At 35.9% G+C, this 14,111-nt stretch overlaps 2 protein-coding genes across 5 annotated transcripts in view; both read left to right on the top strand.

Annotated features, from left to right (window-relative positions):
- Window positions 1-5,540, top strand: part of LOC106872496 (S-phase kinase-associated protein 2) — a 16,404-nt gene extending 10,864 nt beyond the window's left edge. The window contains exons 10-11 of the mRNA XM_052974862.1: window positions 719-878; window positions 2,453-5,540. Of these exons, the coding sequence (XP_052830822.1) occupies window positions 719-878; window positions 2,453-2,648 (356 nt within the window). The 3' untranslated portion in view covers window positions 2,649-5,540. The remainder of the gene's footprint in view (window positions 1-718; window positions 879-2,452) is intronic.
- A 5,071-nt stretch (window positions 5,541-10,611) lies between these two features.
- The window catches only part of LOC106878180 (uncharacterized), a 174,402-nt gene continuing 170,902 nt past the window's right edge, over window positions 10,612-14,111 (top strand). Inside the window, exon 1 of one of the 4 annotated variants that reach the window (XR_008266175.1) lies at window positions 10,612-11,104. Coding sequence is in view for 3 of the 4 variants with exons in the window: in XM_052974743.1 (XP_052830703.1) it covers window positions 11,036-11,104 (69 nt within the window). In the remaining variant the exon portion in view is untranslated. The remainder of the gene's footprint in view (window positions 11,105-14,111) is intronic. The other 3 variants (XM_052974743.1, XM_052974735.1, XM_052974736.1) reach the window with 3 other exon arrangements.

Raw genomic sequence — 14,111 nt, forward strand, 5'->3', positions numbered from 1 at the left:
GGGGGGGGGGTTGTGTTTATTTAGTTAATGTTTCTTTCATATTGAACCCTTTTGAACCAACCCACCTGAGATCACAGCTGGTTCTATGACATAAATTTCTCATTTTGAAGAGACCTAAATTAAAGCATTCCTTCAAAATTTCATGTTGTTCCAAACACCAGCTTAAAGAAGAGTTAGTTTTTACTAAATAGTTCATTATTTTCAAAAGAAACTCTCTCTCTCTCTCTCTCTCTCTCTCTCTCTCTCTTTCACTCTCTCACTTACAGTTGCACTGTTTTTACATATTAATTTTAATACTCAATAACCATTAAATGGTTGTCTGATTATAACTTTGATTCAACAGTTTGATTAGTCCTTTTGAGTTGCACAGCACCAAGTTTATTTTGTTACTATTGTCAAGTGCTAGTTTTTTTAAAACTTTTTATTAACTTAATATGGACAGAGTCTAAATAATTAACTGTTCAGAAATGCCTAACTAGAAATAGAACCTGAAGTCATTCATACCATTGTTTCAGCTCCAAACTAAAGCTATTTCATTTTACTTGTGCTACTGGTTCATGGGCAATGCATGACTCCACAACTTCCTATCCCTCCTTTACTAAAATATAAAACTTTTGTGCTTAATCAGAAAAAAAAAAAATCAATATTATTTGGCCATTTGTTTTATATTTAAGATTTGAAACCTATTTATAGTCTCCAAACGCTGTTATTTTTCCAGAGGTTACCCAGTTAGTGACGACTTGCCCTAATCTCATAACCGTGGATCTCAGTGATTCATCATTACTCACAGAAAACTCTGTCAATGCAATTGTTGGTTTGAAAAACTTGGAACATCTTTCTTTGACAAGATGTAATCGTATCTTACCAGTTTCACTTTAGTAAGTATGGTATTCTTGTGTCAAATTTTTACTGAGAATTACTAGAGATGAGTTTGGTGGCAAGCCTGTGTAGTTAAGAAGTTTACTTGTCAACACACGGTTTTGTGTTTGTTTGTAGTGTGTGTGTGTGTGTGTGGCACTGTAGGCAAGTGTCTTATTATAACCTTCTACTGACCAGTGCCTTGTAAGCATTGTTGGTAGATGGAAACTGCACGGAAATCTCGAGGTGTCATTGTTTGTTTCTGCTGTACAAACATGGGCAGCTATTAAGCTGTTTGTTCGTCGAAAGAGCAAGGGAAGAAGTTACATTACTTGGAAACGAGTGATGGTTGATGACAAGAACAGTAATGAGCCATAAAATACTGCTGCAGCAAAACCTCATCCAACCCATGTCAGTATGTAAGAGGTGGACATGAAAACTGTGGTGGTGATGGTGGTGCTGCTACCACAACTATCAGTATTCCTATTTTACATTGCTGTAACTTATTTTAGGATCATAGTCATTGTTTTAACATCCACTTTTCCATACTTGTATAGGTCAGACATGATTTATTGAGGCAAGCTTTATATGACCAGACGACCTTACTGTCACCGATCCTTGCCTGTGTCCGAACAATGTAATATTTCCCTATGACCAAAGATGTTTCCATAGAGTATTGGAAGTGAATGGCATTCATTTACAACAGTCAACCAGCTCAAGACAAAGACATACACACACAAATACATAGAGATATATGATGTGCTTCTTTCACTTTCTGTCTACCAAATTCTCTCACAAGGCATTGGTCAGTCCTGGGCTATCGCAGAGGAAGGACAAGATGCCAGAATAATTGTGGCAGAAAATTGGTCTGATGGGAATACTAGTATCAAATGTCTTTCATGATTAGATATGGAAAAGACAATGTCTCGACTGTTTTTGATCTGGCTTGTACATTGTGCACGAGTTAAAAGAGAAAAAAAGGTGTGGAGAAATAACCCATGTTGGCCAGTAATATGAATTCAGATGAGTTAAGGAGTGATGCACTGATTAGTAATGAATTGGCAGTCACTAGTCAGAGATATACTGGCTGAAAATTTTTGTAACTCTTTATCTAATGCTAATTTGAACAGATTTGACTGATGAAGTCTAATAAGGCAAAAATGTCTATTTTTGTCTCCCTTGTCTGTAACTCCCCCCCACCCTTCTAAGTATGTAGATTTAGTAAAATTCATTTTATGAAATTATCTCCCCTTTATTATATATCACTAATAATTTGGGGGTTTTGAGTTTTTTTGTTTTTGTTTTTTAATTCAGAAGAAATTTCATTTAGTTAGCTTTTTGCATACATCAGTCAGTACAGCACTTTCCCCCCACCTCCATTTTCATTATTGCATTTTGCTAATTCTTATTTTTAGAAAGATATTTTAGGGTAGGTGTGAGAGGCTGGATCTGGCTTTTTTGAAGAAAAAATAGGTAGATTATTTTGGCGAGATGTGGCTGGATAATATTCTCACTGAAAGTTTTAATTTGTGTCTTCCTCTCTACTTTTACATATTTTCAATGTTTCATTTTCTTTTTTTTTATTTTCTTTCAGTTCCTTGAGCAACTTGCCTCAGCTGTCTGTCTTAAATATTTATGGAATGTTACCTGATGGAATATTGCAACATCTCAGCGACGCCCTTGGAAAAGTGGCTATCAATAAATGTCCCTTCACAAAGATTTCTCGCCCTACAACTGGTATCCATAGAACCAGTATCTGGGGTTTGAGAGTCAGAGACAATCCTCTATGAAGTTCTTATTAATTTTTTTTTTTCTTCTTCCTCCAATCATTTCTCAGCTTATCATCATCATCATCATCATCATCATTTTAATTGAACTGATCTAAGTAAATACAAGGGTAGCCCTTAATCCCACGTATTTGTTCCTAAAGCTCCAGTGATTGAAAGGATCCACTTGTAGGTCCTTTTCTTTTTAGGCACCACCCAGATTGTGATTTTTATCCTGCTTCAGGATAGCACATTGTACTTTATTACATCCTAATCTTTGTATTTCATTGTCTAATTATCTCGAGACTTACTGTAAAAATCAAACCCATTCGTTGACCTGAAATTGTTGTATATTGTTTAAAATTGTAGGTTTTATTTACCTTGATGTATTGGTTTCTTTTATTTAAAGACTTTTATTTGTTTTTAAGTGTTAAATTTCATTGCATATTCTCTCCTGGCAAATTCTATGTAAATTTTTAATGTCAAAGCAAGGGAAGTTTTGCAAAATATTTCGATTTAGTTACTAATGATTTATCATATTTGATGTTACCTAAAAGACATACAAGCATATTAAATGCACCCCAATGTCAACAACACATATTCAGGAAAAAATGTCTTTCATGCATTGAAGCTTATAAGAGGTCCAACTTCATGTAAAGGACTTGGGTTTTTTTTTTGTTTTTTTTGATGGTGCCTCATGCCGTCAAATAATACAATAGTTAAATTCAGAGAGTATTGTAGTTTGCTTGAAGCATTATGTATTTGTAAAGGATAAAAAGTTTTGAATGGTATAACAGTGCACTATAATACAAACAATGGGCTATAATGACTGTTGTAATTTAGTCATCCATAGTCTGATGATATTTCGGAATAAAATTCCTTCTTCAGATATTCTTAGATGGAGTCACTGCTATAATCGGTTTTAAATTATATAGGAAGCAATGCTCAGAAACAAGATTTTCCATGCAGCACTTGTTACAGTTAATGGATATTATTTCTTACCTATGCTGTCTGTCAGTCTGCTTCGATTGGTTTGTTTGTGTGCGTGCAGTTCATACAGAATCAAATGTTTACACAAACAAATGTATATTCAGTCACACTATTACAAATTCTCACATAAGCACACATTCATATACACTTGTGCTCCTACCTGTGACCTGTCTCCCATTGAAATTTCCTCCTGAGAATTTTCATAACATCCTCATGGGACTTCTGTTAGAATCATTGATAGAGGCTGAGGTGGAGTGAGAAACACTAAGCTGCCATGCAGTACCCACAAATAAGTTATGTCATCTCTAGAGACTTGTGTCGCCCCAAGTTGTGGTCCTCATAACGCCACATGATGTATATCTGTGGCACAACAACATTGGTTGTTAACTAAAAAATAAATGGTTCAAGCCCACCCAGGAGCAGTCAAATTTCCTAGGGTACAGGTGTAGCTGTATAATTAAGAAGCTTATCCTTGCATGTAGATTTGGTAGATGGGAAGTTAAAATCGTGTGTGTGCATGCTTACTCTTGTCTTGTCATCATGTGGTGATTGTAAGCAAGCATCGCCATTATACAAATGTACCTGTATCTCGATAGACAAGTATATGCTGAGTAGGAAGTAGTTGTGGAACAGGATTATGTTGAGAAATTCTAAACCAAATTTAGGAAATTAATGTGCTGGGGCGGGGAATTGGTCAATGTAACTAAGGGCCAATAAATGGAAAATTGCGAAAGTAAAGAATGTGGTCTTTTGGAATTAAAAACAACAAAATTAAAAGATAGGTAAAGACTCAGGCAAAGAAAAGCATTAGGGTGTAAGAGGAATACTGCCAAATACAACTTCTGTAGGATGTTACCCTTTTGTTAGCCGCTTTCTGTTGCAATATACTGCCTTTTGTTTCAATTAATTTTGAAAGTAATGAAGAATCTAGTAAGATAACTTTGTCATTATAGACCTGGTGTTTGGAACATAAATTAACATGAAATTTTGATGGAAGATCTTTTAATCAAGATCACTTTTAAAAGAGGAAATTTGCATCAGAACCAAGGTTCTCTGCATTGTTATTGAAAGGGTTAATAAATAGATGTAGTGGGTTATATTGCATTAATTCAGCTGTTTATAACAAAGTGATTGGGTTCTTATTCTTGATTTTAAATAGGACAGAACTAGTCTATGTCCTTAGTTGAGTTATTATAGTAGTGGCTTGTATAATGGTACCAACAGAATAATCAAAGGCTTATGTTAAATTTTATAAGGGATTTTTATGAACGTTGATAGTATCAATTCTTGAATTCGAATAGCTATAGATTTTATAGTACTTTGACCTTGGACTGTCTTTTCTGCTTCTCTCCAGTTGGACCACTGCTGTTTCAGCCCTGTCTCAGTACTCTACTTCCAGCTGTTTTTATAGGGCATCCTCTCCCAGGTCTTGTTTTTTTTTAATTGTCATTGATACTTCTGTAACTATTTTTCTAGGTAGGTGTGTCAACCCTTCACAACCCCATTTTTACCTCTGGGAAGAAGCAGTCCATATTTGAGTTTGACTTCTATTCTTGGACCTGTCCAGAACATGAGGCCCTACCAAGACTTTGTGTTCTGCTGGTATAGCTCTCAGGTTATTGAGACACACAAACCACCATAATACACAATAAAGACTAGATCTTGAGATTTTATAGTAATCTAACTGCCCGTCTCTTTCTCCTTGTCCTGGTTTGTTTGTCCCCCTAATATGCACATCAAATCAATTAACCTGTATGGTACTTTTACTATATCTTCATTTTCCTCTAAAAACACTGACAAGTTGTTTAGTTTGCCTAGTATTGAACAGAAATGTATATTTTTAAGGTTTAATTAATTACTCATGTATGAATTGTATGAAGTTTTATAATTGTATATTTTATTATTTATTAAATGACAAAAGTGAAACATGTATTTTGATTTAATTAATCCCTTCAAATGCAGTTTGGCACAAGTTACTAACTATTGAACTCAACCCTGATCACTTCAAATTTTCCAAGTGTACTCATTGGTATCAATCTAATTTCTAGTTTTGAAATAGGTCAAGTCTTGTAACTTAAAAAACATATCCTAATATTTAAAAATGCAATAAAATAAAATAGGAAAAAGTAGAAATACCTGTACGATTAAGCAATTATTAGTACAATATATAAAGTGCCAAGGTTTTATAATAATAATCATCTGTCAAGTTAAAGGCATAATTTGTCTAATGAAGAAATACTTTCTGTAGATTAAAAATAGGAAAACATATAGAAAGATAGTGTTATTAACTATTAAATGAATTCAGTAGTATTAATAAAAAGAACAACATCAGTTATCTTGTCGAAGATTCTTTGTTGACTGTAGTATTACCCGCGAAGTAGTATTATCACGTGACAAAATGGCATTTATTCGTGACCACAGATATTAAAATTTCCATGTTTCACTACCATGTTGCATGGCCATATGTACAGGCATCATACAATCTGCCTTAAAAATGATGATGATAATATATATATATATATATAGAGAGAGAGAGAGAGAGAGGTTGAGAAGTAATGGTGTCGGGTAATGCTGAGTAAGTGCTATAGTTAAGCTCCAGGTTCGGTGATTATGCGAATGAGTCCAATGTAGGTCATATATCAGCATGCATATATATAAAAAAAAAATTTTTCAGAATGAGATAAAAAACCAACGCTGTGAAGATTTTAGGACATTTATAAATAGGTTTTACAGCTGTTTCCAGGATATTTATCATATCCCTTCGTCGGAGACGGTGTGAGAAAATGGTTAAGCAATAGTTAATTTAGATAAGATATGAAATAGAGACTGAAGTGGAGGAATGAAAATAGACGTGAGATATGCAGGGATATTGCATTTGTAGATCCATTATTTAGGCAGAATGGTATACATATAAGATTCCAATAGTATTTAAAATTGGTCATTGCAAGTATAGAGTTTGTACATAGTGCTGTTGAATCAAGGCATCAGATGTGTGCAGGAGAGAAGACTGTGCTGGTTTCGTCATGTGGGTTTTATACATATATAGAATAGGAAGAGTTTCGGTCACCGGTGATTTAACCCAATGGGTATGGGTCTGAGTGCCCCAATTGATAGGCTACTAGCATCCAAGTTCACAACGGGGCTGGAGTTGTGTTAGCCACCATCCAGTAGGGAGAGAAGCAGGGATCTGTAGCCTGCTTCCGAGTCAGCAGGTATAAATTGAAGGAAAGAATGAAACAAAATCAAGGCAAGACAATTAATTTAATGATGAATCGAAGTAAGCAAAAGTAGATTCTTTCTGAGATATCCTGGTAATGGATCAATGTGTTGATCCACATTTCCATATACTGGGTATTCTGTCGTAAGAGACAAAATATATACAGGAAACGCTTATGTGATGTAGAGAGAAAATATGCGGTGCTTGAGAAGACTTGTCAAGCCAAGAGAAATCGTAGTAATGGTTGTTGCCAGTCTCATGTAAACAACACCCATTACACTCCTGGAGTGGTTGGCATCCAGCTGTAGAAACCAAGTCAAATCAGACTGGAACCTTGTGCAGCTTACCAGTTCCAGTCAAACTGTCTAATCCATGTCAGAATGGAAAGCAGATGCTTAATGACAACGATGATGATGATATATATATATATATATATGTAGGCGCAGGTGTGGCTGTGTGGTAAGAAGCTTGCTTCCAGTTTCAGTCCCACTGTCTTAGGCAAATGTCTTCTACTATATAGCCTCAGGCCGACCAAAACCTTGTGAGTGGACTTGGTAAATGGAAACTGAAAGAAGCCCATTGTATGTGTGTGTATATATATATATATGTTTGTCCTCTCTACCATCGCTTGACAAACGATGTTGGTGTGTTTACATCCCCGTAACTTAGTGGTTTGGGAAAAGAAACCAATAGAATAAGTATTAGGCTTACAAAGAAGTAAGTCCCATGGTCGATTTCTTTGACTAAAGGTGGTGCTCCAGCATGGTTACGGTCAAATGACTGAAGCAAATACAAGAATAAAAGTATATATATATATACATGGAATTGCGAATGCTTAAAAAAACTGAAGCTAGCATGCTTCAATGGGTGGGTAATGTAAGTGTATGAAAGATAGTGCAAATGATTTAAGAGGAAAATTGGGTATAAGAGGCAGGAGAGAAGACTGCTGGTTTGGTCATGTGATGCATATGGATGAGGACAGCTGCATAAAGAAGTGCCGAGCTCTAATTGTGGAAGCGGTAGATCCAGGAAGACGTAGAATGAAGCAGTGAGAAAGGATCTTTGAACACTGGGCCTCACTGAGGAAATGACAAGGGACCAGGAGTTGTGGCAATTTGCTGTACTTGAGAATATGCATGAAGCTAAGCAAAATTGCTGTCATCCATAAATACAGGCTTGTCCTTTACAGGTGCTGCTGCGACATAAGACACCCGGCACATTCTGTAATGTGTTTGGTATTAGGAAGGGCATCCAGCTGTAGAAACCATGCCACAAAAGACAACTGGAGTCTGGACAGCTCCGGTCAAACCATCCAACCCATGCCAGCATGGAAAACAGACATTAAACAATGATAATGATATGCCTGTGTGGTTATGAAGCTCATTTTGCAATCGTTTTAGGTTTAGTTCAGCCGTCATGGCACTTTGGGCAATTATCTTCTACTATAGCCTCAGGCCCACCAATGCCTTGAGTGAATTTGGTAGGTGGATAAAAAAACGATAAAACTCCTTCCTAAGTCATATAAACTCATAGGGCCAGTTTCCATGGTGTGTATATTTACCTGCTGGATGAGATGCCAGTCCATAGCAAGTTTACTCAATTTTACCAGATGAGTGAACTGGAGCAACATGAAATGAAGTGTTTTGCTCAAAAACACGTGTGCTGGTCCAGGAATTGAAACCACAATCTTACGATCATGAATCCCACACCCTAACCACTAAGCCATGTGGCTCCACTTTAGTAGATGGAAACTTTATAAACGTGTGTGTGTGTCTTTGTGTTGGTCCCTGCCTCACTACTCAACAACCGGTGTTAGCACATAACCATACTTATATTCAGGTACAAGGCCAGTAATTTCGACTCTGGAGAAATGAAAGGCAAAGCTGACCTCAGTAGGATTTGAACTCAGAACGTAAAGAGCTCGAAGAAATACCGGAAGTCTTAATTATCGACGTGTGTGTGTAGGTGCGTACGTACACACACGTGCGTACGTTTGTATGCCTGTCCGTATGCATGTATATAAGTATACACCCGTGACTCATTGTTTCTTTCGTTCTTTCACTCCCACCAAGTCTGGGAAGCTCTATAGAAAGGTCACAGGGACAGCCCTTCCTCTTCCGACTGATTAGAAAACGAGGTAAAAGAATAGCAAGAAAACATACATGCCAAGGAAGTATATTCATATTTACATCCTTCTACTACATTCGACCTACTCAAAATCTCAACCGATTTCAAGTGGTGGCTGGTGGGTGTACATCAGTGCAAACTCGATCTCCTCTGAGAGCTAAATATTTATTGTATAAATGAGGGGGTATAGGAAAAAGTTAAATACGCAGCCAAAAGAATATGTTAGACTACCAAAACTATAGCAGTGTGCTATATTTAACTGCACTGGACTTATTTTAGCTTTACTAAAGAAAAATCACTTGCCATAACAATTTTCCTGCCTTTCCCTATTAACTTATTGATCCTGTTTTTCGCGGCGACTACGACATTGTTGCTTACCGCCGCCGCCACAATGACGACGAATGACAACATTGTCATTACTGCCGCCGACACCTCCTTCATGACTAAACACTGACTTCATCATCGTCTGCCATAAATCAATACCCTTATGACAACGCAAAGAACAGAGTTGATGTTTTTCTTGAGAAAATCTCTTTGAAGTAGCCAGCGTGTGGTGAACTGTAACGATGTGCATCACCTGAACGAATTCTTAGCTTTTTCTGCTGCCTGTTGATCCTCCTCCTCCGCCTTCTTCTTCTCATTGAGTTCAGCTACGTTTTTCGTGCTTCTGAGGTTCATAATACAGAATAACAGTCAAGGACTGAGGATGATATAATTAATCTATTCCTATCAGCAAAATTCCTGGCTTTGTGTCTAAGGCAAATTATTATCAACATTCTCTCAAAATATTGGTTTCAAATTTTGGTACAAGGCCAGCAATTTCGGAGCAGTGGGATTGTTGGTTATATTGACTCCAGTGCTCAACTGGTACTTATTTTATCAACTCTTGAAAGGATGAAGGACGAAGTCAACTTTGGTGGAATTTGAACTCTGAAAGTGAAAACGGATGAAGTGCTGATAAGCATTTTGTCTGGCATGCTAAGAACTCTGCCAGCTCACTCTTTTCAACCTTTCTCTCGAAACATTAAGGTGGTGAGTTGGTAGAATCATATGCATGTTGGACAAGATCCTTGGCAGCGTTTCATTTGGCTCTTTGCATTCTGAGTGCAAATACTAGCAAGGTCAGCTTTGCTTTTCATCCTTTTGGGGGTCAATACAATAATTAATTATCAGTTGAGCACTGAGATCAATGAACTTGACTGGGCCCCTCCCACAAAATTCCAGGTCTTGTGCCTGTACTCTCTTTACTTTTTTACTTGTTTCAGTCAAGTGACTGCGGCCATGCTGGAGCACTGCCTTTTAGTCGAGCAAATTGACCCCAGGACTTATTCTTTGTAAGCCTAGTACTTATTCTATCGGTCTCTTTTGCCGAACCGCTAAGTTACAGGTACATAAACACACCAGCATTGGTTGTCAAACGATGCTGGGGGGGACAAACATATGCATATACATACATATATACGATGAGCTTCTTTCAGTTTCCATCTACCAAATCCACTCACAAGGCTTTGGTCGGCCTTAGGCTATAGTAGAAGACACTTGCCCAAGGTGCCACGCAGTGGGACTGAACCCGGAACTATGTGGTTGGTAAGCAAGCTACTTACCACACACGCCTATAAGCTTGCCATTTTCAATTTGGTTTTCGTGCTATCCTCACCTATAAATGTTGGGGAATGATCAAAAAAGTACAATTGCAAATACAGCCAGTTGGTATGGGGTACTCCAGGGGATTTCTGAAGTAATGTTACTCAGTAAGGGGCATAGCTTGGAGGTCAGGGGGTCTCTCCTGTTTGAGCCACTATTTCTCTGCATTGAGAGGCCACAACTTTGGTACTTGCGATTAGAATGTCACAGGAAAGAAACACAAGGTGGACTGATCAAGCCAAGCCAACTGGCAGCAGATCTGGGGATAATCCAAGAACGTGATGGTTGGATAATATTCATAGTCTTGATCATTCTTGGAAACCCAGCTGGAAAGTGTAATAACAGTTGCTTCTGATAGAATCCTGTGGAGGTGGTGATTGAGAACTCTACTCCAAGGACCCTCACAAGAACAGTGGGCAGAGAAAAAAGATGGATGGAATGGAAAGATAGTTTCTTCAGTTCAATTGAAAGATTGACTACAACCACCAGGATACAATTTGAGGTAAGTTTGGCTGCTTTGTTTACAAATCAAGAAACCACAGAGAGGCTCCTAACCTGGATAGTAGAATATTGTTCTCAATATTTTCATATTATTTCAGTGAAAAATTAATCAACATCATTTGATTCCAGCAATAATGTAAGTTTACAACTTTGCTTGCCGTAGGTGGCTCGTGCCTAAATCTATTAAACAACAGCTGCACAATAACAAAACTTGCTTTCCTGTATTTACATCCAAAATGATAAATAAGAGGGAATGTTGGTTTTGTTAAAGTTATGAGGTAATTTAGAAGTTTCTCTAGACAGATATTGATGTAGAACAAACTGAAATTTATTCAATTGAACCATAATATTAGAATTAAAAAAAAAAAAACAGAAAGATCAGTAGTGGTGGGAAAAGGAAGATGGTTACTGGAAAGATCAAAAGAATTCTGAGAGAATTAACATTCCTTCAAATCTCTTCATGTATTTTTAACAGAATGAGCAAGTTGTATCAATAGGAATATGAAGTAAAATACAAGTAAACTGATGGATTGAAAGCTTCTTTTGAAAGCAATTTCCCAATGAATACTGCCTTTTGACGTCAGTTTAATATAGTTTGCAATCGGTTAGCAACATGAAGCTCATTTTTAACTGCAACCATTCAATAAATTAATGAAATGGAAAGATAGAAAATTTGGCTTGTTTCGCTTTAAGGATTTATTTAAACATTGGTAATAAATGGACTACAGAATTCTGAGGCAGTTAAAAATCTTAAAAGCCAGCCAAGAAAAATACTTCCAGACTGTTCACATCAGCTAATATGAGAATCAAATTGACGTGTTTGTAAACTGAATTTATCAATTCTCATCTAATGGAAAAATTAATTTAAGAATGTTGCTTCCAACAAATATTCTCTCTTTTCCTTTTCTCGCTCTCTTTCTTTCTTTGTTTGTCTTTATATTTTTCTTTTCTTTTAATCAAAACCCGCTTTAAAGTTACAATTATGGAAGCATAGATGTAGTGAAATAGCACGGAGGCTAATTTTTGTACAACTGAAGATGGTTCCTTAATTTAAAATACAGGGAAGAATGGCTTACATCAATTGGGGATTGGACATAAAAAGCTGTGCTTGAAATTTGGAAGAACAAGGATTGTTGCTAAAATTAATTTATATTACGTTAATTACTAAATAAGACAATTCTGAACAGCTTGAGATATTGCCACAAACGGACTATGTATATATAAACAGACATGCACATATATGTATACAAATATTTTTCCTTTTTAAACAACAGATAGATCAAAGCTGTAATTTCACTTGTTTTGGGGAAAGAACCAATTATTTTCTCTCTCTCTCTCTCTCACTCATGCTTTCTCATTCATTCTCTTACCTTCTTACTCGCTCTCTCTTTCACACTCTTCCTCTGGTTCTTTTCCCCACCAATCACCTTCTCTCAAGCTTTTTCTCCATTACTCCAAAGACAATTTCACTAGTGTTAAAACTATTTTCAGAAAAATTTCCATATTCTCACAAATCATTTGATAAAATATTTTCCGTAACTGTTTTTGGTTTGTGATTCAATCGTACCAATAGGGAAGCAATCAGATCAAAGATCTGCATGAATCAAAGAATTGCATGAATCTATAATTCAAAGTAAACATTGTAACCCAAATAGAGTTTCTTTTGAGCTGATACTTAATCAAGTATGTTTATGCACTTCCATGTATTTTTGCTGTGTGTATTGAATCATATTTAAGTTTTGGGGGAAAACTATCTTTTAACATATTTCTCTATTACATGTAACTAAGTACAGTTTCAAATCTGCATAAATTGGTAAAAACAATAAATGGTCTGTTTCAGTTTCTTTTCCGATGTCACAGTGATAGGAAAATGCATTTTTGCAATGGTATGGCATTTTATCTGCTTTGGCAAAGACAATTCACATGTCTTATAAATGGCACAGTTTGCGTTTCTTTAAATGGGTTTCTTATGATGCACAAACATATTAGATACACCCCAATTTCAGCAGCACATATTCTATAAAAATAGTTTTTAGTACATTAACACCTTAATGTTTAGAGTGGTTAATTCTTACCAAAATATTCTACCCATTTTATGATCAAACCAGATCTGGCTTCTCACACTTATGCTAATATGTCGTTCTATTATTATTATTATTATTATTATTATTATTATTATTGTTATTATAATAATTATTATTATTAGATAAATTATATTTTGGATAATTTCAAATATTCAAAGAACCAACCTGTTGACTGCACACATCACAAATGTTCAGTAGATATAGAACTAAGAAAGTGGTACTGCCTGCTGTTTGATAGCAATAAAACTATCTTAATAATTTCTGCTTATTTCTGGGTGCTGTTGTAACGAGATGAAAACCTTGAAGGAACTTGGCAATGGAAATAGCATTTTCACCATTAGAATTTAGTACTAAAAGGAATGTCGTAATTTATCTGTTCCATGTCTGAATTGAAATTATTGTCTATATTTTTATTTCGGTGTCACGATAGCAACGTTCTCTACACTTTACCAATCACATTCTTTTGTTATATTTGTCTTTAATTTTCTCTTTTTCATTTTCTCCTCCTCTCTTTCTCTCTCTCTCTCTCTCTTCCTCACTCTCTCCCTCTCTTTCATTCTCCTCTCCTGTACCTCCCCTATCTTTCACAGATTTCATGTTGACTTTTGATTTTAATGGTCTGATGTAACTATGTGCTACCTATGTCGAATGTGTGATCTCTCATTGTCGATTGATTAGCCTCTGCTTTTCTGACCAATCATGAAAAGAACAATAACATTGGCCTGTCAGCTTCCGCCACTATTTAAGTATCAATTCATGCTCAGAGGTTTTTGTTGAGAGAAGTTTCTAAATTCATTTCAGGCAGCCGTTAAAATAACTAATGATAAGACATGTGTTATAACATATGTGTGTGTGTATATATATATTTATATATATATATATATATATATATATATATATATATATATATATATATATATATAT

This window comes from Octopus bimaculoides, chromosome 19 (genome assembly GCF_001194135.2).
Source record: "Octopus bimaculoides isolate UCB-OBI-ISO-001 chromosome 19, ASM119413v2, whole genome shotgun sequence".
Classification (NCBI taxonomy): Eukaryota; Metazoa; Mollusca; class Cephalopoda; order Octopoda; family Octopodidae; genus Octopus; species Octopus bimaculoides.